Here is a 19,745-nt window from a genome sequence, read left to right as displayed (position 1 = left end):
CCTTTGCCAAGAATAAGCAGATGAGATGGGCGGACGAACTCCAATGTCCCTGCAAGATTCAGGAAGTCCAAGCCAGAAAGTAAAGGACGTTTACTTCCATGCATTGTTTTCTTTTTTACATGCGGGGCAACACACCTGGACAGTGTCGATGACTTGGTCCAAGCCACACGGCCGCACAGGGACCGGGACGGGGCTACACAACAAGTTCTTCGAAGCTGTGATCTGATCAAGGAAAACTGGGAAGCAGCTACTAGATGCACATCGAGTATATCGATGCTCTACTTACGAGGACTGGAACAGTGAGCAGGATCGGTCCATTGCTTTTCCCTGCCTGCTGAGTGCTGATTGGTCCTCGTTTAGGAAACGGAAAAGGGGCGCGCACGCGGGCGCGGCTGCGTGAGAGGCGCGCGCGGCGGCGCGGGAAGCAGTCTCCTTCGCCAAGACCATGGCGTCGCTCAGATGTAGCACGGTCGTCTGCGTGATCTGCTTGGAGAAGCCCAAATACCGCTGTCCGGCCTGCCGCGTGCCCTAGTGAGCGGGGAGGTCGCGGGGTCTGGGGTTGCGGGTGTCCGGCCACGGCGGGAGGGCGGGAGGCCGGGCGGCAGCCGGCGGGCTGCTGGAGGGGCCACGGGCCCTCGGGGCTGATGCGGCCTGTGGCTTCTGTTGTTACAGCTGCTCTGTAGCCTGCTTCCGGAAGCACAAAGGTGAGTCCCCGTCCCCGCCAGCCCTCGGCCCCCTCCTCGCGCGGGGTAGCCCCCATGTCCAGCCTCCGTCTTGGGGGCGTGGACCCTTGGGCTGCGCTTCTTTCTCCGCCTCGGGTCTCCGTGGGTTCTGCAGGAACTTCGCTTCCTTTGACTTGGTCCCTGGTGTCATAGGCCTCTCCCTGTGTGTCGGACAGTTCCCTCTCTTGTCCCTCTCTGTAATCGCTCTCACGGTTTTGAACAGTCAGTAGCCTTTCTTCTAGCCCGCCCCTGTTTCTGCGTGCCACTCTTCTTACTTAGAAATAGTTACCGATTGCTTTTCCCACCGAGGTCTACCCTAGCAGTTTCTTTCTCAGTATTCTGGTGTAGCCCCTTACCATTTTGGCTGAAACTGCGCAAGTTTAACAATATTTTCACTCGTGTAAATAATGTCTTGTTAGAAACAAAGAGGTAAGTCCATGTACAACACAAGGAGAAATCCTTGACTTGTTAAGAGAAAAAAAACAACAAGTAAGTTCTGTGTATGTGAACACACTTTTGTACCGTTAAAAAGAAGTGACCTGGCCGGGCGCGGTGGCTCACGCCTGTGATCCCAGCACTTTGAGAGGCCAAGGCGGGTGGATCACCTGAGCCCAGGAGTTCGAGACCAGCCTGGCCAACATGGTGAAAACCCGTCTCTACTAAAAATACAAAAATTAGCCGGGCATAGTGGCGCGTGTCAGCTACTCAGGAGGCTGAGGCAGGAGAATCGCTTGAACCCGGGAGGTGGAGGTTGCAGTGAGCCGAGATTGCACCACTGCACTCCAGCCTGGGCGACAGAGCGAGACTAAGTCTGAAAAAAAAAAGGAAAAAAGAAGTTTGATGTAGGCGGGGCGCGGTGGGTCACGCCTATAATCCCAGCACTTTGGGAGGCTGAGGTGTGCGGATCACTTGAGCTCAGGAGTTTGAGACCAGCCTGGGCAACATGGTGAAACCCTGTCTGTATAAACAAACAAAAAAAGCCAGGCGTGGCGGTCTGCGCCAGTGGTCCCAGCTACTCAGGAGGCAGAGGTGGGAAGATCGCTTGAGCTCGCAAGCAGGAGGCTGCAGTGAGCCAAGATCGCACCACTGCATTCCAGACTGGGAGACAGCGAGACTCTGTCTCAAAAAAAAAAAAAAAAAAAAAAGTTTGACGTAGATTCTTTCAGCTTATTTCCACTCTTGTACCAATACGTCGAACTTTTTTTTTTAGCTTTTAGAATCTTAGCAGTGAGACTGTACTCAACATCCTCATTTGATTTCATATGTTGGGCACTTTTCAAAACGTAGTGCATACAGGCCGAGCGCAATGGCTCACGCCTGTAATCCCAGCACTTTGGGAGGCCAAGGTGGGTGGATCACCTGAGGTCAGGAGTTTGACACCAGCCTGGCCAACATGATGAAACCACATCTCTACTAAAAATACAAAAATGAGCTGGGTGTGGAGGCGCGCGCCTGTGATCCCATCTACTCAAGAGACTGAGGCAGGAGAATTGCTTAAACCATGGAGATGAAGTTTGCAGTGAGCCGAGACTGCATCACTGCACTCCATCCTGGGCAACAGAGTGAGACTCCGTCTCAAAAAAAGTAAAAATTAAAAAAATTAAAAACAAAAACTAGTGCATACAAGTTCTAGCTCATTGATTTAAAGGACTCATTATATAGTTGATACGACCATTATTTATATAAAGCTTCCTATTGGTAGATTTTTCTTTTGAATATTTGTTTTTAGTTGACACATAATTGCACACAATTTGAGTTACAGTGTGATATTTCAATACCTGTATACAATGTGTAAGGATCAAATAGGGTAGTTAGCATGTTCATCACCCCAAATAATCATTATTTCTTCATGTTGGGAACATTCACAATCCTCTCTTCAGCTATTTGAAAGTATAAATTGCTGTCAGCATGGTCACACTAAGGTGCTGTGTAACACTAGAACTTACTCCTCTTATCTGGCTGTAATTTTATATCGATTAGCCAACTTCTCCCTAGCCCCCTACCCTCTACTCTTTCCAGCCTCTAGTTACCACTATTCTACTCTCTACTTCTGTGAAATCAACTTGCTTAGCATCCACATGTTAACAAGAACATCTTTCTGTGCCTGGCTTATTTCACTTAACACGATGTCATCTGGTCTTATCCACGTTGCTGCAAGTGACAGGATTTCATGGTTTTTTATGGCTAATATCCAGTGTGTATATGTACCACATTTCTTTATCCATCTGTTGGTGGATCCTTAGGTTGATTCCATATCTTGACTGTTGGGACTAGCAGTAAACGCGGGAGTGCAGGTATCTCTTCGGCGGACTGATTTAATTTCCTTTGGATATATATGCAGTAGTGGGATTTCTGGATCATATGGTAGTTCTATTGGTAGTTTTTTTAGGAACCTCCATGCTGTTTTCCATAATGACTATACCAATTTACATTCCCAATAACAGTGCAGTGTATAGGAGTTCCCTTTTCTCCACATCTTTGCCAACATGTTATTTTTTTTCTTTTTGATAATAGCCATTCTTACTTTGGTGAGATGATATCTCATTGTGGTCTTGACTTGCATGTCCCTAATGATTAGTGATATTGAACATTTTTTCATGCACTTGTTGGCCATTTGTATGTCATCTTTTGAGAAGTATCTGTTCGGGCCATTTGTCCATTTTTATTTTTTTTGAGATGGAGTCTCACTCTTGTCGCCCAGGCTGAAGTACAGTGGCACAATTTCTGCTTACTGCAACCTCCGCTTCCCGGGGTTCAGGCGATTCTCCTGTCTCAGCCTCCAGAGTAGCTGGGATTACAGGTGCCTGCCACTATTCCTGGCTGATTTTTGTAATTTTAGTAGAGACGAGGTTTCACCATGTTGGCCAGGCTGGTCTTGAACCTTGACCTCAGGTGATCGACCTGCCTTGGCCTCCCAAAGGGCTGGGATTACAGGTGTGAGCCACCACGCCCAGCCCATTTGTCCACTTAAATTTTTTTTTTTTTTTTTTTTTGCTGTTGAGCTCCTTTTGTATTCTAGATATTAACCATTTGTCAAGTGAATATTTTGCAAATATTTTCTCCCATCCTATAGGTTGTCTCTTTACTCTGTTGTTTCCTTTGTTGTACAGAAGCTTTTTTGTGTAATAGAATTCCGTTTGCCTAGTTTTGCTTTTGTTGCCTGTGTTTTTGAGATTTTATTCATAAGATCTTTGCCTAGACCAAAGTGCTGAAGCATTTCCCCTGTGTTTTCTTGTAGTAGTTTCATAGTTTCAGGTCTTACATTTAGGTCTTTAATCCATTTTGATGTTTATATATGGTGACAGATAAGGATCTAGTTTCATTCTTCTGCATATGGTTATCCTTACAGTTATCCTATTTTTCCAGTACCATTTATTGAAGAGTGCTTTTTTCCCAGTACATGCTCTTGGTGCCTTTGTGAAAAGTCAGTTGGCTGTAAATGTGTGAATTTATATCTGGGTTCTCTATTTTGTTCCATTGATCTATGTGTCTATTTTTATGCTAGTACCATGCTGTTTTAGATATTATAGCTTTGTAGTATATTTCGAGGCCAAGTAGTGGTGATGCCTCCAGCCTTGTTCTGTTTGCTCAGGATTGCTTTGGCTCTTGGGGATCTTCTGTGGTTCCATATTTATTTTAGAATTTTTTTTTTTTTAGTTTCTGTGAACAGTGTCATTGGTATTTTGATAGGGATTGTATTGACTCTGTAGATAACTTTGGGTAGTATGGTCATTTTAATATTTATTTTTCTTATTGGTGGATATTTACATTAATTTTGCCTTTGTTGCTGCTATAGGCAGTGTTAAAGTGGTATTTAATAAAGAATAATTTTTTATCAGAAATTTCTAATAGCCACATCTGTTGTACACTTTTCATTTGTTTTTTTATTTTTATTTTTTTGCAACAGTCTTGCTCTGTCACCCAGGCTGGAGTGCAGTGGTGCTCACTATAGCCTTGACTTCCTGGGCACAGGCAATCCTCCTACCTCAGCCTCCCAAGTAGTTGGGACTACAGGCATGCGCCACCATGCCTGGCTTATTTATTTTTAATTTTTTTTTTTTTTTGAGAGGGAGTCTCGCGCTGTCGCCCAGACTGGAGTGCAGTGGCCGGATCTCAGCTCACTGCAAGCTCCGCCTCCCGGGTTTGCACCATTCTCCCGCCTCAGCCTCCCGAGTAGCTGGGACTACAGGCGCCCGCCACCTCGCCCGGCTAGTTTTTTGTATTTTTTAGTAGAGACGGGGTTTCACTGTGTTAGCCAGGATGGTCTCGATCTCCTGACCTCGTGATCCACCCGTCTCGGCCTCCCAAAGTGCTGGGATTACAGGCTTGAGCCACCGCGCCCGGCCTATTTTTAATTTTAATTTTTGTGGAGATGAAGTCTCACTGTATTGCCTGGGCTGGTCTTGAATTCCTGGGCTCAAGTGATCCTTCCACTTTGGCCTCCCAAAGCGTTGGGATTACAGACGTGAGCTACCCGTGTCTAGCCTGTCATCTTTCTTGATTCCTATGAATATCTGCTGTGTTTGGCTTTTTCTTTCTTGATATTCTCCTTTGGAGGCTGGGAAGATACTGCTCTGTGGTATTCTTTCCTCCCTTTCTCCCTTTGAAGTCCTAACCAGGCCTGACCCTGTTCTAGCCTCTGAGGTCAGATGAGATAGGGTGCATTCAGGGTGGCATAGCTGTAGATTCTCCTTGTTTCTTCTTTTTGAGACAGGGTCTTGCTCTTTTGCCCAGGATGGAGTGCAGTGGCGTGATCACAGCTCATTGCACCCTTGGCCTCTTGGGCCCAAGTGGCCTTCCCACCTTAGCCTCCTGAGTAACAGAGACAAACTTTATCTATTTTTCGTAGAGACAGGATCTCATTGTGTTGCCCAGGCTGGTCTTAGACTCCTGGGCTTAAGCAGTCCTCCTGCCTCGACCTCCCAAATTGCTGGGATTACAGGCAGGAACCACTGTGCCCAGTCCTCCCTTTTGCTAGATCTCTCCCTTGAAATTTGGTCCTTGACTTTTATTCCTAGGTAGGTGGTCTCTCTTTTACTTTAAACTTTTTTTTTTTTTTTTTTTTCTTGCTGACATCCAAATCTTTAGCTCCAGCCTCTTTTTGAGCCCCTTAGACACAAATGTATTTTGGGATCAGGTACAACTCAGAAAAGTCACCTCTTCTCCAGTCCCTCCTGGTGTGTTCCTTACACGTATAGCACAGCTGTAAAGTTAGACCTGGATTCTAAAATCTGCCTCTGCTACTTACTAGCTGTGGACACCAATGGACAAGTTTATTACAAGAAAATTTAATCCTGTCATCTGTAAGTGGAATTAATAGTCTCCATGTCATGGGGGCTTTATAAAGGTTCATTGAGCCACTATGTATCTCACTGTGTACCTGGCACAGTGCTTGGCACTCAGTCACTGGCAGCTGTTGTAACTGCCACCTACCTGACCAGAACCTTTCCGTAGCATATTGTCAAATCTACATTTTAGTCTCTACAATCTGGTCCTGCCTTTATGTCCTCAGAATCCTTTCCTGTGACTTCATGCTCTGTTGATTCTCTGTCACCCAGGCTGGAGTGCAGTGGCACAATCACAGCTCACTGCAGCCTTGACATACTGGGCTTAAGTGATCTTCCTGCCTCAGCCTCCCAGGTAGCTGAGACCACATGCATGCACCACCATGCTTGGATGATTTGTTTTATTTTTTGTAGAGGCATAGTCTTGCTAGGTTGCCCAGGCTGGTCTCAAACTCCTGGGCTCAAGTGATCCTCCCACCTTGGCCTCCGAGTGTTAGGATTACAGACGTGAGCCAGCACAGCTGGCCTTCTGTTGACTTTGTAAGTTCTTTGGTTGTTTTTTCTCTAGTTTTATCCCATCTGGTATCTGGTTTATAGCAGCTATTTCAAACACCCCAGTTAATTGTGGTGAGAATCTTGTAAGATTTGGCAGGGTAGGGAGGATGGGGACAAGTTCTTGGGGTGCATGAATGAGCCCTGCTTTCTCAGCCTGCTGGCAGTTTTCCTTAACCTCCCTCTTGCTTTGATCTCTCACTTCTTCCACATTCCTGGGCACCCACCCACATCCCTTACCCCAGACACTTGCTTCCTACCTAGATGCTAGCTTGGTGGGGAGGTGCAGCCTTGTTGCTGAAATGGAGGTAATGTGGGCTTGGGATTTGTGTCTTTTTCAGAACAGTGCAACCCTGAAGCTCGTCCTGTTGAGAAAAAAATAAGATCAGCTCTTCCTACCAAAACCATAAAGCCTGTGGAAAACAAAGGTGGGTTGGTTGACTTCAAACAAATCTACAAGGGACTTCACATAGAAAAAGTTGAAAGGAAGGAAAAGGGGAGACTGGGGCTGGTCAGGGAATCCAGAACAAGAGCTTTGTTGGGAAACAACAGCTTTCTTAGCCCTGAGCATCAGGAATGGGGCTGTGTCATCATGGGTGATGTTGAGGCAACAGCCTGAAAGCAGTATTCAGGAGAAGAAAAATGGGCAGAAGACAGAGATGAGAAAGGCCATGGCTGTGGTTTGGGGGTTTGTGGTGGGCCCTGCTGGCAGGAGCCTTCTCTAGCCCACAGCTGCTGGTCTCCCTCCATGAATCTGGCTGGGGCTGTCAGTTCATCTGAGCTCAGCCCAGGCAGGAGGCTTTCTTTGTCCTAGATCATCTCGCTGCTGCTGGGGGTTCAGAGCTCATAGCAGTAGTGGGCTGTCGACCTATCCGTCCAGCCATCTAAATGTTCTTTAATACCTCCTGGGTGTCATGCACCATGCCAGGCTCTGAAAGCAGCCCCTCTGGTGCCACCAAAGAGGTATTGAACATTCACTCCAAAGGCATGGCCCATTTTTGCCCTTTGAGAAATTTCCAGGTTGGGTTCAGGCAATGCCAGCAGTTTCTGCCCATGCTGAAAGCACAGGAGATTCTGCTTGACTGTTTTTTACAGAGTATCCAGTTAATTGGCCCATCACAGGGTTGGAGCCATGTAGAGGTGGGGATGGGTAATAAGTTATTAGACAGCCAGGGTCTAAGCCTAAAGACCACAGGACCACATATACAAGTAAGGATGTGAACACTAGGGTGCATTTGTTAAAATCACCAATTCTTTCACTTAGCCTCCCTCTTCTAAAAAAGGAGTGTTAGTATAGTCACAAACTCCGGAGAAGAGGATTTTTGTCTGTACCTGCTTGAATACCCCTATCACTATTATATGTGTGTGCATACATTTTTATCCTGTTGAAGTAGTTGTTAAAATCTGGTGCCCACGCCTCCTTTTTAGTCGTGAGCCATTGACTGTTTTGTATTCCTTAGATGATGACGACTCTATAGCTGATTTTCTCAATAGTGATGAGGAAGAAGACAGAGTTTCTTTGCAGAATTTAAAGAATTTAGGTAAGTCTGTGCTGTGCTTGTTTGTCAGTGGTTGAGATACATTTACTGTGTTATAAGGATTGTGATTTTTTTAAAAGTTATTAAATCCTTGAATAAGTGTGGCATGCAGGGCCCTTACTATCTAGCAACATAATTATGTAAACATAAGGGTGTCACACCTCCCAGCCTGCCCACACCATTCCTTCTGCCTGGAATCCTGCTGGTCTTGCAGGTTGGCAAAATTTTGCTCCTCCTTCAAGGCTTGTTTCAAGTTTGCTTTGCTCAGCTAAGCTTTTCTTGACCTTTTGTGTCTCTTTCAGAATTAGGCACTTTTTTGGTTTCCCATAGCAACTTGGACTTACTAGTAATAAATCACTGTTACATTTTATGGTAATTTATCTCTCACATACCGATTTGTACAGCAGGGACCTGTATTCCCAGATCCCCAGTGCTCAGTTCACCGTCCAGCCTTTAACTCAAACGGGTTATCACATGATTTGATTTAAGGGGAAACAGGTGTTGCCATTTTTGTAGCACTGCTTATTCAGTCCTTAAAACATTGTTACATGTGTATGGTGTGTTAATTTCATTCTTCCCATGTCACAGAATCATGTTAAAAGGTTATGCTTTGCACTTAGTCTCATGGTTATGATTAGACTCAGTTTGGAGCTGAGCTAGTAATAGGTGTGAACAATTTTATAGACTGTAAAGTACCATGCAGGTATTATTGTTGGTTCCCTGCTACTGGTCCTGCTGCACGCCGAATCACATGCCTAGACATCAGAGTATTTCGTATAGCTGTCTTCACCATTGGCAACTTGTATGGCTAGAAGGAAATCATGCCAGCAGCTTAATGCTATTATTAGCTTTTTGATTGTGCTGATAAAGCATTTTTTTCTTAGCTGAAGTGGCACGAAGTTACAATATTTACAAAGATACCAAGAACTAGTATCTGTTACTGCATTTAATGTGGAAATAGTTTGATATGCTGATCTCACCTTTCATTTTATAGAGGTGGTATCTCGCCATGTTGCCCAGGCTGGTCTTGAACTTCTGAGCTCAAGCGATCTTGCCCACTTTGACCTCCCTAATTGCTGGTATTACAGACAGGAGCCACCACGCCTGGCTGATAGTTTTATTACACTTGAAATATTTCTTCACTTTTCAGCCATCTCCAAGTTTTCCCACTTGAACTCAGATTGGCTTTTTTTCTTGTTAATTTTTAGGGGAATCTGCAACATTAAGAAGCTTATTGCTCAATCCACACCTCAGGCAGTTGATGGTCAACCTCGATCAGGGGGAAGACAAAGCAAAGCTCATGAGAGCCTACATGCAAGAGCCCTTGTTTGTGGAGTTTGCAGACTGCTGTTTGGGAATTGTGGAGCCATCCCAGAATGAGGATTCTTAAGATGGATTATTGTGCTGCTTGCTCAAACGTGTGCTTGACTCCCAGAACCTGCCTGCTCCCTCTCTCAGGAGACCAGCAAGTGTGGGGGGCCCCAGGCAGAAGAGGTTTCCAGGATGCAGACTAGGTTATACAGGCCTTTACCGGCATTGATGTGGCTCATGTTTCAGGCAGAGATGGGGCCCTTAAGGGGGCAAGTCCTTTATGGAGAAAAAACTTGACATTCAGATGGTTGTTTTTAAATGTTTTACTTTTGGTACAGTTGATAGACATCATAAATGGTATCAAGCTTTACACTTCATATGGAGTTAAACTTGGTCAGTGTTACTAAATAAAATCAGGATGTGATTCTACTGTACATTGCATTATTCATAATTGTTTGAAATTACATTAAATAAATCAACTTATTAAATACTAAAGTTTTGTTCCTTTTTAAAGGAAATAACCACAAAATTTTCCCCAGCCCAAATTCCAGCGCCAATTTTAGGCCAACTTTGGTTCTTTTTTTCCAAAAGTGCTTATGTGGAACTGGGGTCCCCACTGTAGTGACAGTCAGTCATGACTGCTGCTGGAATGTGAATGCATGATCTGTGAAGGTAGTGAAACGTGGCCCTGATGTTTCTTAACCCTGGTTTGCTAACTACCAGCCCTGACACCATCCATGCTTGATGTAGCCTGGAGCCCCAGGCCCACTGATGCACTGGGCATGGGGCCCTGGCTTGAAGGCTGGAGCCGTTACTGTTGTTCATGTGCATTTGGAGCACTGTGGGAATAGTCTGGCAGCTGTGTGCTGATTAAATGTCTTTGGCAAGGCAGCTGGCAGGAAAAGGCCTTGTGGAAACAAAGGCACCAAGGATCACCCAGCCCAGTGAAGGCAGAAGAGGTCACATGTGGATCAACCTGTGTCTTTCCAGCAGAATCTGATTAAAGCCTGTAACACTGTAGGGCGAAGGTTCAGGGCAGATGTCAGCATAGCGCAGTGGAGACTTTTTGCAGTGAAACTTTATCGATCCCTAGAGGGGAGAGAGAGCTGCAGCTTTAGCCCCAGTTCCTGGGAATGCCAAAGCCTAACAGAACCCCACACAGCAGATGCTAGAAATGCAAGGAGGTATGGACAAGTACTAGTATTGGGGGCCACAGCAGGATTAAAATAGCGTTACATCCACTCAGTGTGAGACAGATGAAGAAACCCTAGGAGGTGCTCCCTAAGAGGAATGTCTGTCACATTCCTATGACTGCTTAAAGCCGGAAGAACAAAACATTTACCCTTCTGTTTAGCAGGCCTGTGTGTTTTCATGGGAGATTTCATTCAGATTAAGGCCTATAGTAATTCCTCTGAATGGAAATTCGGCGTTTCCTTCTGCCTTGTCATTTCACTTACTCCTTGCTGTGACTCCATGCAGTAGGTTGAGTATTAGCCCATTTTATAGACAGACTCCGAGAAAATGTGTCTTAGCCAAGATCATCCAGTGAATGGGGCAGAACCAGGACCCAGACCCTGGAGTTCTACCTCCCAGTGCAACACATTTTCACCTTTCCTCGGCCACTTTATTTCTATGAGGCCTGGCTTACTGGGGTGACTCACAAAGCCCTGAGTGACACTGACTTCCTGAGTGTGCTGGCTGACTTTTCCCTGGATGCAAACAGCTGGGCACGGTGGCTCACACCTGCAATCCCAGCACTTTGGGAGAGCAAGGCAGGTGGACCGCTTGAAGTCAGGAGTTCGAGACCAGCCTGGCCAATATGGCGAAACCCTATCTCTATTAAAAACACACAAAAAAAATACAGCCAGGTGTGGTGGCACATGCCCTGTAGTCCCAGCTATTCGGGAGGCTGAGGCAGGAGAATCACTTAAACCCACTGCACTCCATCCTGGGCAACAGAGTGAGACTCCATCTCAAAAAATTAACATGAAAAAAGACCCACAGAGAACTTGGACCACTGACCCTGCCTGTCATTTCCTCAGCTAGAAAAGGAGAAAAACCAAGCAATACAGTTAGAGGAAAACATGGTGCCAAATCCAGTGCCATTTGAGGTAACCAATTGATCACAACCGAAGTTGTGATGTGGGACTAACTAGATTATTTGCTCTCAAGTCTTGGGTAGTTTCTTTTTTGCTACGTCTCATGAATTTTTCCTCTTTTCTGTAACTGACCTATTACTACCCTAAGTCAAACTTTTTTTTTTTTTTTTTTTTACACGAACTCTTGTCCGACAGGCTGGAGTGCAGTGGCGCAATCTTGGCTCACTGCAATCTCTGCCTCCCAGGTTCAAGCAATTCTCATGCCTCAGCTTCCCGAGTAGCTGGGACTACAGGCACCTGCCACTACACCCAACTAATTTTCGTATTTTTAGTAGAGACAGGGTTTCGCCATGTTGGCCAGGCTGGCCTTGAACTCCTGACCTCAGGTGATCCACCTGCCTCGACTTCCCAAAGTGCTGAGATTACAGGTGTGAGCCACCACTCCAGGCCCTAAGCCGAACTTTAACCACCTCCTGTTCCTGACTCATCTAGAGCCTTGGTTCTCACAGTGTGGTTCATGGAGCATCAGCATCAGCTGGGAGCCTGCTAGAAACGCAGCACTGCATTTGGAAATGGGACTAAGAGAAGATTTAGTGATGCTGAAATAATTAGAAGCACTTTTTAGAAAGATAAAGGGCTCTGGAAGATTCCCAGTTACAACAAAATAAATAATCCAAACCTGCAGTTGGTTGGGACGTGTAGGCCTCTGGTTTACCCAGTAGGGTTAGGGAGGGATCTTTTTTTTTTTTGAGACGGAGTCTTGCTCTGTCGCCCAGGCTGGAGTGCAGGGGCCGGATCTCCGCTCACTGCGAGCTCCGCCTCCCGGGTTTACGCCATTCTCCTTCCTCAGCCTCCCGAGTAGCTGGGACTACAGGCGCCCGCCACCTCGCCCAGCTAGGTTTTTTGTATTTTTTAGTAGAGACGGGGTTTCACCGTGTTAGCCAGGATGCTCTCGATCTCCTGACCTTGTGATCCGCCCGTCTCAGCCTCCCAAAGTGCTGGGATTATAGGCTTGAGCCACCGCGCCCGGCCAGGGATGGATCTTGTCCCAGCCTCAGTCCCACTCCCACTGTGAACTTGTAGGCTTTGGTCCTGCTGTTCTCAGGAACAAAGCTGTCATGGCCATCACATACAACATACCTGAGGCAGTGCTCGGATGGATGTGACACCAGCCTGGTCTTGTTGTGCTGTCTGGACAGAGTAGCTACTGGGGCTGCCCCTGGGGAGCTGGAGGCAGGCCCAGACCACTAATTTCCTCTGAAAGCTGCTTACACCCATTGCTGTATTGGCCAGGACCAGTCCCAGGGGCCAGAGGCGGATTATTGCCTCCAGGAACCTTGTCTGCAGTGGCGAGGTGCTCAAGGAACAGGGAGCTTGAGAGAAGTGTTTTTCTTCCACACCATCCAGTTCTTTAGCAGCAAGGTAGGCCATTCTGATCTTAAAAAGCAAACATCCCTTTATAGCTTTAGATTTATCTAGCCCTCTTAGCAGAAAATGGAAATCAAAACTATCTTTAACAAATCATGTTAACAAGGTGAACTGAAGGCACCTGGTTGTGAACAGCTGGCTGCCCTGAACCAAACTGGTTCCATATGGCACAAGTCTATACACCCCAGGCAACTGTGCTTAGGCCTTACGTATGCTACTTGAAAACAAAAAAATAGCCCATTGAGATATAACTGATATGCCATAAAACCCAGTCTTCTAAATTGTACATCCCAGAGTTTGGTATATTCCCAGAGTTGTTTACACCACTCTTTACCTTCATAACCACCCTGCAGGGTAGGTGTTACTGTGCCCACCGCATATACAAGGAATATGAGGCTCACATGTGAACAACCTGCCCAAGGCCACCTGCATTACAGTGGCAGAGCCAGCATTCCCACTTGGGTCCATCTGGTCCCTAAAACTGATCCACTGCCCACCCCGACTTCTTGGGTCTTACTTACTCTCCACTTCTGCCACGCGTGCTTGATGACTGTGGCAGCTGCATGTAGCCTCTGGATGTGTTTCCGAGTTAACCAGGAACGAATGGCTAAGAGGTTTGCCCAGAAACAGGAGAGATAATAAAGGAGCCATTAGAGCTGTCAGTGACCTGGCTGCAGCAGCACCACAGTTGCTGTCAAACTTTCAAATATGTATTTTTTTTTCAATAAATGACTACCTTGTGCTACAGATAACGTTCTGAAGTCAGTACATAAGGCAAAATTGGCTTTTAAACATTCCTTACACTGCCCACACACTTGGATACACCTACACAATACAGTGAAGGGGCACTGGGGAGCCTGGACTGGCTGAGGGCCCAGCAGTCACTTCCCGTCTCAGGCTTGGTCCAGGTCAGCACCCAGGGAATGGGAGGGGTCTGGACTGTCTGTGCCTTTAAAAATTGGCTTTTTTTTTTTTTTTTTTTTAAATCCTCAGTTGAATTTGGTCGCTTTATGCATCCCTGATCTCACATCACCATATACCCAAACACTGATACAATTAATAGATGGTGGTAATTTTTATTCCCTTCTCTACAATTTCAGCATATTCTTTTTGTTTTCTTTTTTCTTTTTTTTTTTGAGACAGGGTCTTGCCCAGGCTGGAGTGCAGTGGCACGAACAGCTTATTGTAGCCTCAGTAAGGCCATAGCTTCAATCTTCCAGGCTCAAGCGATCCTCTTGCCTCAGCCTCTGGAGTAACTGGGACCAGGGCACATGCCACCAGGCACAGTTAATTGTTATTTTATTTTTTTTGAGACAGAGTCTTGCTCTGTCACCCAGGCTGGAGTGCAATGGTGCAATCTCAGCTCACTGCAACCTCTGCCTCCTGGGGTGAGGTGATTCTCCTGCCTCAGCCTCCTGAGTAGCTAGGATTACAGGTGTGTACTACTACACTTGGCTAATTTTTGCATTTTTAGTAGATACGGGGTTTTGCCATGTTGGCCAGGCTGGTCTCAAACTCCTGACCTCAAATGATCTGCCTGCCTTGGACTGCCAAAGTGCTGGGACTACAGGTGTGAGCCTCCACGTCCAGCCATTTTTTTTTTTTTTTTTTTTTTTGTAGAGATGAGGCCTCCCCATGTTGCCCAGGCTGGTCTCAAATTCCTGGGCTCAAGTGATACTCTCACCTCAGCCTCCCAAAGTGCTGTGATTACAAGAGCAAACTATTGTGCCCAGCTTCCTTATACAATTTTTTAATGCCTACACACACAGAAACACACCTTACAAGGATGGCATCACCCTAAATATGTAGTTTGGCATCTAGGTATGAATATCATTTTGGAAATGGTTCTCCATTAAATTTATAATAGTCTTCAAAAACACTTAGCTGCATCATAGGGACAGTCCAGTCCCTCATTTGGCTATGACATCACCACTGTTACATATTTGGGTTCTTTCTAACACTTTTCCTTTTCAAAATAAGACCACTATGAGCATGGTGGTTAATATATCTTTTCATTTGACGAACTCCTTTTGCTTTTTACCTTCTTAAATTCATTTAAGCCCTAGAGCCCAGCAGGTAATGGTTTGAGTTGTCATAAAGGAAAAAAAAAGTTGGCCTAAACAGCTGTCAGGGTCTGAGAAAGAGGAATTAAAGACGACATTTAGCTTCCACTTCTTCCAGAGTACCTTTGTTTATGGAGTGACTTGGTTTCCACTGAACTGGACAGACATTATGGGTGAGAGGGATAGGGAATCTGAATCCCAGCACGCCACAGGGACGTGCCATCCATCTCTTCAGGCTGGGACACAGCTTCAGGAGATGGGGACTCGACGAGCCATGTTTCAAAGGAAACCAACATCCTGTGGAGTCTGTGTGCAGTGCTGACAGGTGACCTGCCCACCTACCTGCCTGGATGAGCATGGCGGCTCGCCGCTGCCGCGCCTGCTCTCGGTGCCGGTGTCGCCTCCAGCCACCCTGGATGCAGCGGGCACACTGCTCCAGCACCTGGGCACGCCCGCATTCCAGAAGCTCCAGCTGGGAGAAAAGACATCCACTGAGGGCAGCCTCTTCTCCCCCTGCCCCATCCTGCTGAGGAGAGCACACAGCTGGCCTCTGTAACCTCCTCATCCCCAAACCAGCTCACCATGGAATCAGTAATGAACACCTTGGTCCTGCCACAGTGCATGGGGGCTGGCATGGCCTCAGCCAAGTCACCAGGTGTGGCTGCTGCTGCCTGAGTTAGGACCGGCAGAGTGTGGAGAATGTCCTGGATGAGAGGTTCAAGCATGGCTTCCTCGCTGTGCGGACACCATTCTGGGGGAGGGAGATGGCCCTATCAGTGCATGGTCGTCTCTGCATGCCTCTGTGGCCTGAAGAAACTGGCTTTGGCCTCCCTAGCACTCTACAGGTCTCTTTCCTGCTGTTCTTGGCTCTAGCCATTTTTTCCTCATTCTTTTGGAGGAAGCCACCAATAGCCCCTCTATTGTCCCTCAGGGCACTGGCTGTTCCGTGGAGCCTTGGAATACCCACTTGCGCCTGTGTGTCCTGGGGTGTCCTACAACGTCTACTGCCGTGAGTCCCTTTGGGCAGGCTGGCAAAGGGTACCTGACACCTGGAAGGGTGACTCCTTCCAAGCTTGGATTCCCAGGCTGCTCAGCCAGCATTTGTTTCCAAGGCCACAAATGCACATCCTGAGGGCCAAACAGGGCAGCTAGGCCACTCCCTCAGCCCCAACCCCTCACTCCCCACCATGTATGGGAAAAGGGAGATGCACTCCCAGCCCTTAGTTTGGGAATCTTCTATTGCAAATAAAAAGAATAAATTAAAAAATAAATTTTAAAAAATCCCAGCCCTGAAAAGGTCCCGCGTCCCACTGCCTGCCCTCCCGCAGCTCGCAGGGCTTACTCCTGGAGAGGGAGGATTTACCTGAGGACTCTGACCACCTTAGCTGCCCAGTGCCTCTCTGGAGACAGAGGCTGCCAAAGGAGACACCACAGATGAGAAACAGCAGCAAAATCAACCAGGGGCCAGAAGGGCTTTGGGCAAGAGACATGGAACAGGACAGCATGGAGAGGGAGAAGAAAGGAGAAAGGGTGAAAGGAAAGTGAAAACTGCCCAAGAGGGGAGGAAACAAAGCAGGATTGCCCCCGTGGCTGTGAGAGGCCCAGGGTAAGGCTGGGTGGGAGGGGCAGTGGTGCTGGGCTGGGGTCCTGCCGAGGCGGGGCCCCCCGGCAGCCTGTCCTTGGCCTGTTCTCCCTCTGCCTGTGTCTGGGTCCCGTGGCTCCCACAGCCTCAGTTTTATCTGCATGCTAACAACCCCCATATGAGGGCCTCCAGCTCTTTCCCTCGAGACTAAAGCCTGCCCAAGTGCCTTGCAGACTTCTGCACTGGACAAGTCACCCACGCCCAGGCTCTTGAGCCTCCCTGAACCTCTCTTCCTCTTGCTTTTCCCTACTGCCCAGGCTAAGTTAATTTACTCTTTTCCTCTCCCTCTACATCTAGTCAAGCCCCTACCAAGACTGACCAGTTTCTTCGAACAAACATTTCCCGACTGTGCCCACATTTCTTGTTTCTCTCTACTGGGGCAACTTTGCAGCCTCACTCCCACGGCCCTCCATGGCACCCCCAGAGTGGGCTCCAGAAAGTGTGAGGCTGATAGAGTCATTTGCTCCCTCCCCTGCAGTGCCTGCTCATGTGCCCAGAGAATAAAGTCCAGATTCCTTGATGGAGCCCTACCTGCCACTCCAGCCTCACCTGCCCCAGTTCTCTGCCTCAATGAACCAGCAACACAGATCGGGCGGAATTCCTCATACCCACACTGCTGCCTCAAGCCTCCGGGCTTTTGTTCAGATTACATCTGTCATGTGGACCACCCATCACCTGGCTAATCCAATTTATTCCCAGATACTGCCTCCTCCAGGAAGCCTTCCCCAATTCACAACTCCCCAGCACCACCCAAAGCATCCTGCTCATAGCTCTGCCTTTCCACTTTCCATACTATTTGTCTTTTTTGAATCTGTTTCCCCCACTGAACCAAAACCAGTGCTGTGTTTTCTTCACCAGTAGCCCTAGCCCCTAGCCCTGAGACAGGGCACAGGGTAGATGCTCAGTAAACGGTGGTTGCACAAATGACTAACACATGGGTCCCACTCACCAGGGAGCCCTTTGGCAGGATATGGGCTGTGGGGGCCAGAGGATGTGTGAGGACGAAGCCTTCTCAGTAACTTGTATCGTTCTACAAAGTTTTGGTGAGAGATCCTGGAAGCCAAAGCAGGCAGAAGGAGACAATTACTTCATCTGTGAGCCAGGTACATGGCTCAGGGCTAAACGGAAGTTATTCTATTTAATCTGCTCAACAAAACAGCACGGTGCTGCCCTCCCTGAGTATCCCCACTGAATGTGAATGTGGTTTTGGAGCGATTTCTAGGATCACTTGGTCGGAAGCCCATAAAGACCATTTAAAATGGGCTCTCCTTGCTGCCTTGGTCTACCAACACAAAGCATCTCTTGTGTTAGTAGGGGATCTGTGGGCTGCCTCCCTCCAAAGGGGCTGACAGGCCTCTCCCCAAACAACTGGACCACTCCTATGACGCAGACATGCTTGGCCACATCTACCCTCTGACCTCTCCGACCCCACAGTCTCCTCTGCTTTCCCCAGATCTCCCTGCTACCCATCAAGGCAACACTTCTCAAACAGCTGATGGCATCTGATATCTGCACTTCCTCCCAATTGCTTGTCAGCCCTCCTGAGTCTGGCTTCTGTCCCCAACATTGTACCAATGTGGCTTTCATCACAGTCATCAGCGGGTACAAAATAGTGCACAATAAGTGAATGGATAAACGAATGGATTCTGCTCCCTAGTTCCCGGTTGACTTTTACAGACCAGCCTCTTTCTCTTCATCTTCACATCTCACTTTGGGTTGTGCAGGCTCTTGCCCCATGAGAGTCCCCAGCGCCACTCTGCACTAGCCCTGCACTGTGCCATGATCGAGCCCACTCACCGGATGGGGAAGCCAGCAGCACTGATATGGATGGTCTCCACGAGGCCACAGGCCTCTAGCTGGCTCAGGACCTGCAAGGATGGGGAGACAGGGTAGGCACCTGCAGCACGGGGCCAGCAGGCCAGAAATGCCATTCCTCTCAGCCCTTCTTAGGCCCTGGCCAGTGCCAAGCTGCAGGCTCTCCCAAGGCTTGGCTAATCAAGGGACCTTGAAAACAAATCTCCCTGCAAGGAAGGGTCCTGGTGGTCCCAAGTCCCCTCATCCAATGTGTGGCTTCTGATACAACTGAGGCAAGTGCTGTCCTGTCTCTGTCTCACCCTGCCCTCAGTGTAGTCTCACTACTACACAGCCCAGCCCAGGCAAATTTCCAGTTTGGATTGTTTTCATTGTTTGCAGGCATTAGAGGGCGGTTCACAGCTAAGAGGCAGGGAAGATTATACTATAAAGATTCTTCGCTAGGCACGGTGGCTCAAGCCTGTAATCCCAGCACTTTGGGAGGCCGAGACGGGCGGATCACGAGGTCAGGAGATCGAGAGCATCCTGGCTTACACGGTGAAACCCCGTCTCTACTAAAAAATACAAAAAACTAGCCGGGCGAGGTGGCGGGCGCCTGTAGTCCCAGCTACTCGGGAGGCTGAGGCAGGAGAATGGCGTGAACCCGGGGAGGTAGAGCTTGCAGTGAGCTGAGATCCGGCCACTGCACTCCAGCCTGGGGGACAGAGCGAGACTCCATCTCAAAAAAAAAAAAAAAAAGATTCTTCTGTGACCTGAACCCAGGTCTTTACCACAGAGCTAAGCTGTCCTGGCTACAAACCCAAAGGCCACATCTACCAGGCCACACCTTCAGCAGGGCCCAGCATTCACCCCTTATCCACATCCCTCAGAACCTGGAACCCCAAGAAAAGGGCAGTTGCTGGCTAGAATGCTTTTGTTAGATTAGAAAAAACTGATACCGGCTGAGTGCAGTGGCTCACGCCTGTAATCCTAGCACTCTGGGAGGCTGAGGCAGGCAAATGACCTGAGGTCAGGAGTTCGAGACCAGCCTGGCTAACATGGTGAAACCCCATCTCTACTAAAAAGACAAAATTTAGCCGGGTGTGGTGATGTGTACCTGTAATCCCAGCTATTTGGGAGACCGAGGCAGGAGAATCACTTGAACTCGGGAGGTGGAAGTTGCAGTGAGCTAAGACTGTACCACTGCACTCCAGCCTGGGTGACAGAGTGAGGCTCGGTCTCAAAAAAACAAAAAAAAAAAAAGAAAAAGAAAAAAACGATACCTCCAGTGAGAAACAGCTACACTGTATGGGG

The 19,745-nt window shown here is 47.8% G+C and overlaps 2 protein-coding genes across 2 annotated transcripts in view; one reads left to right on the top strand and one right to left on the bottom strand.

Annotated features, from left to right (window-relative positions):
* The first annotated feature begins 358 nt into the window (after window positions 1-358).
* ZNHIT3 (zinc finger HIT-type containing 3) lies at window positions 359-9,903 on the top strand. The gene is made up of 5 exons (XM_008011179.3): window positions 359-531; window positions 673-704; window positions 6,901-6,987; window positions 8,020-8,100; window positions 9,306-9,903. Exons 1-5 carry the CDS (start codon window positions 446-448, stop codon window positions 9,485-9,487), a joined length of 468 nt encoding a protein of 155 aa, XP_008009370.2. The 5' UTR covers window positions 359-445; the 3' UTR covers window positions 9,488-9,903.
* Window positions 9,904-10,002: 99 nt separating this feature from the next.
* MYO19 (myosin XIX) overlaps window positions 10,003-19,745 on the bottom strand; it is a 54,282-nt gene continuing 44,539 nt past the window's right edge. The window contains 8 exon segments of the mRNA XM_073004879.1: window positions 10,003-10,375; window positions 10,378-10,497; window positions 12,648-12,944; window positions 13,457-13,542; window positions 15,341-15,470; window positions 15,580-15,749; window positions 17,590-17,693; window positions 18,438-18,508. Coding sequence (XP_072860980.1) covers window positions 10,220-10,375; window positions 10,378-10,497; window positions 12,648-12,944; window positions 13,457-13,542; window positions 15,341-15,470; window positions 15,580-15,749; window positions 17,590-17,693; window positions 18,438-18,508 — 1,134 coding nt within the window. The 3' untranslated portion in view covers window positions 10,003-10,219.

The sequence above is a fragment of the Chlorocebus sabaeus genome, chromosome 16, assembly GCF_047675955.1.
Source record: "Chlorocebus sabaeus isolate Y175 chromosome 16, mChlSab1.0.hap1, whole genome shotgun sequence".
Lineage (NCBI taxonomy): Eukaryota > Metazoa > Chordata > Mammalia > Primates > Cercopithecidae > Chlorocebus > Chlorocebus sabaeus.
The sequence above is the reverse complement of the archived record's forward strand: the minus strand, read 5'-3'. Positions and strand labels throughout refer to the sequence as shown.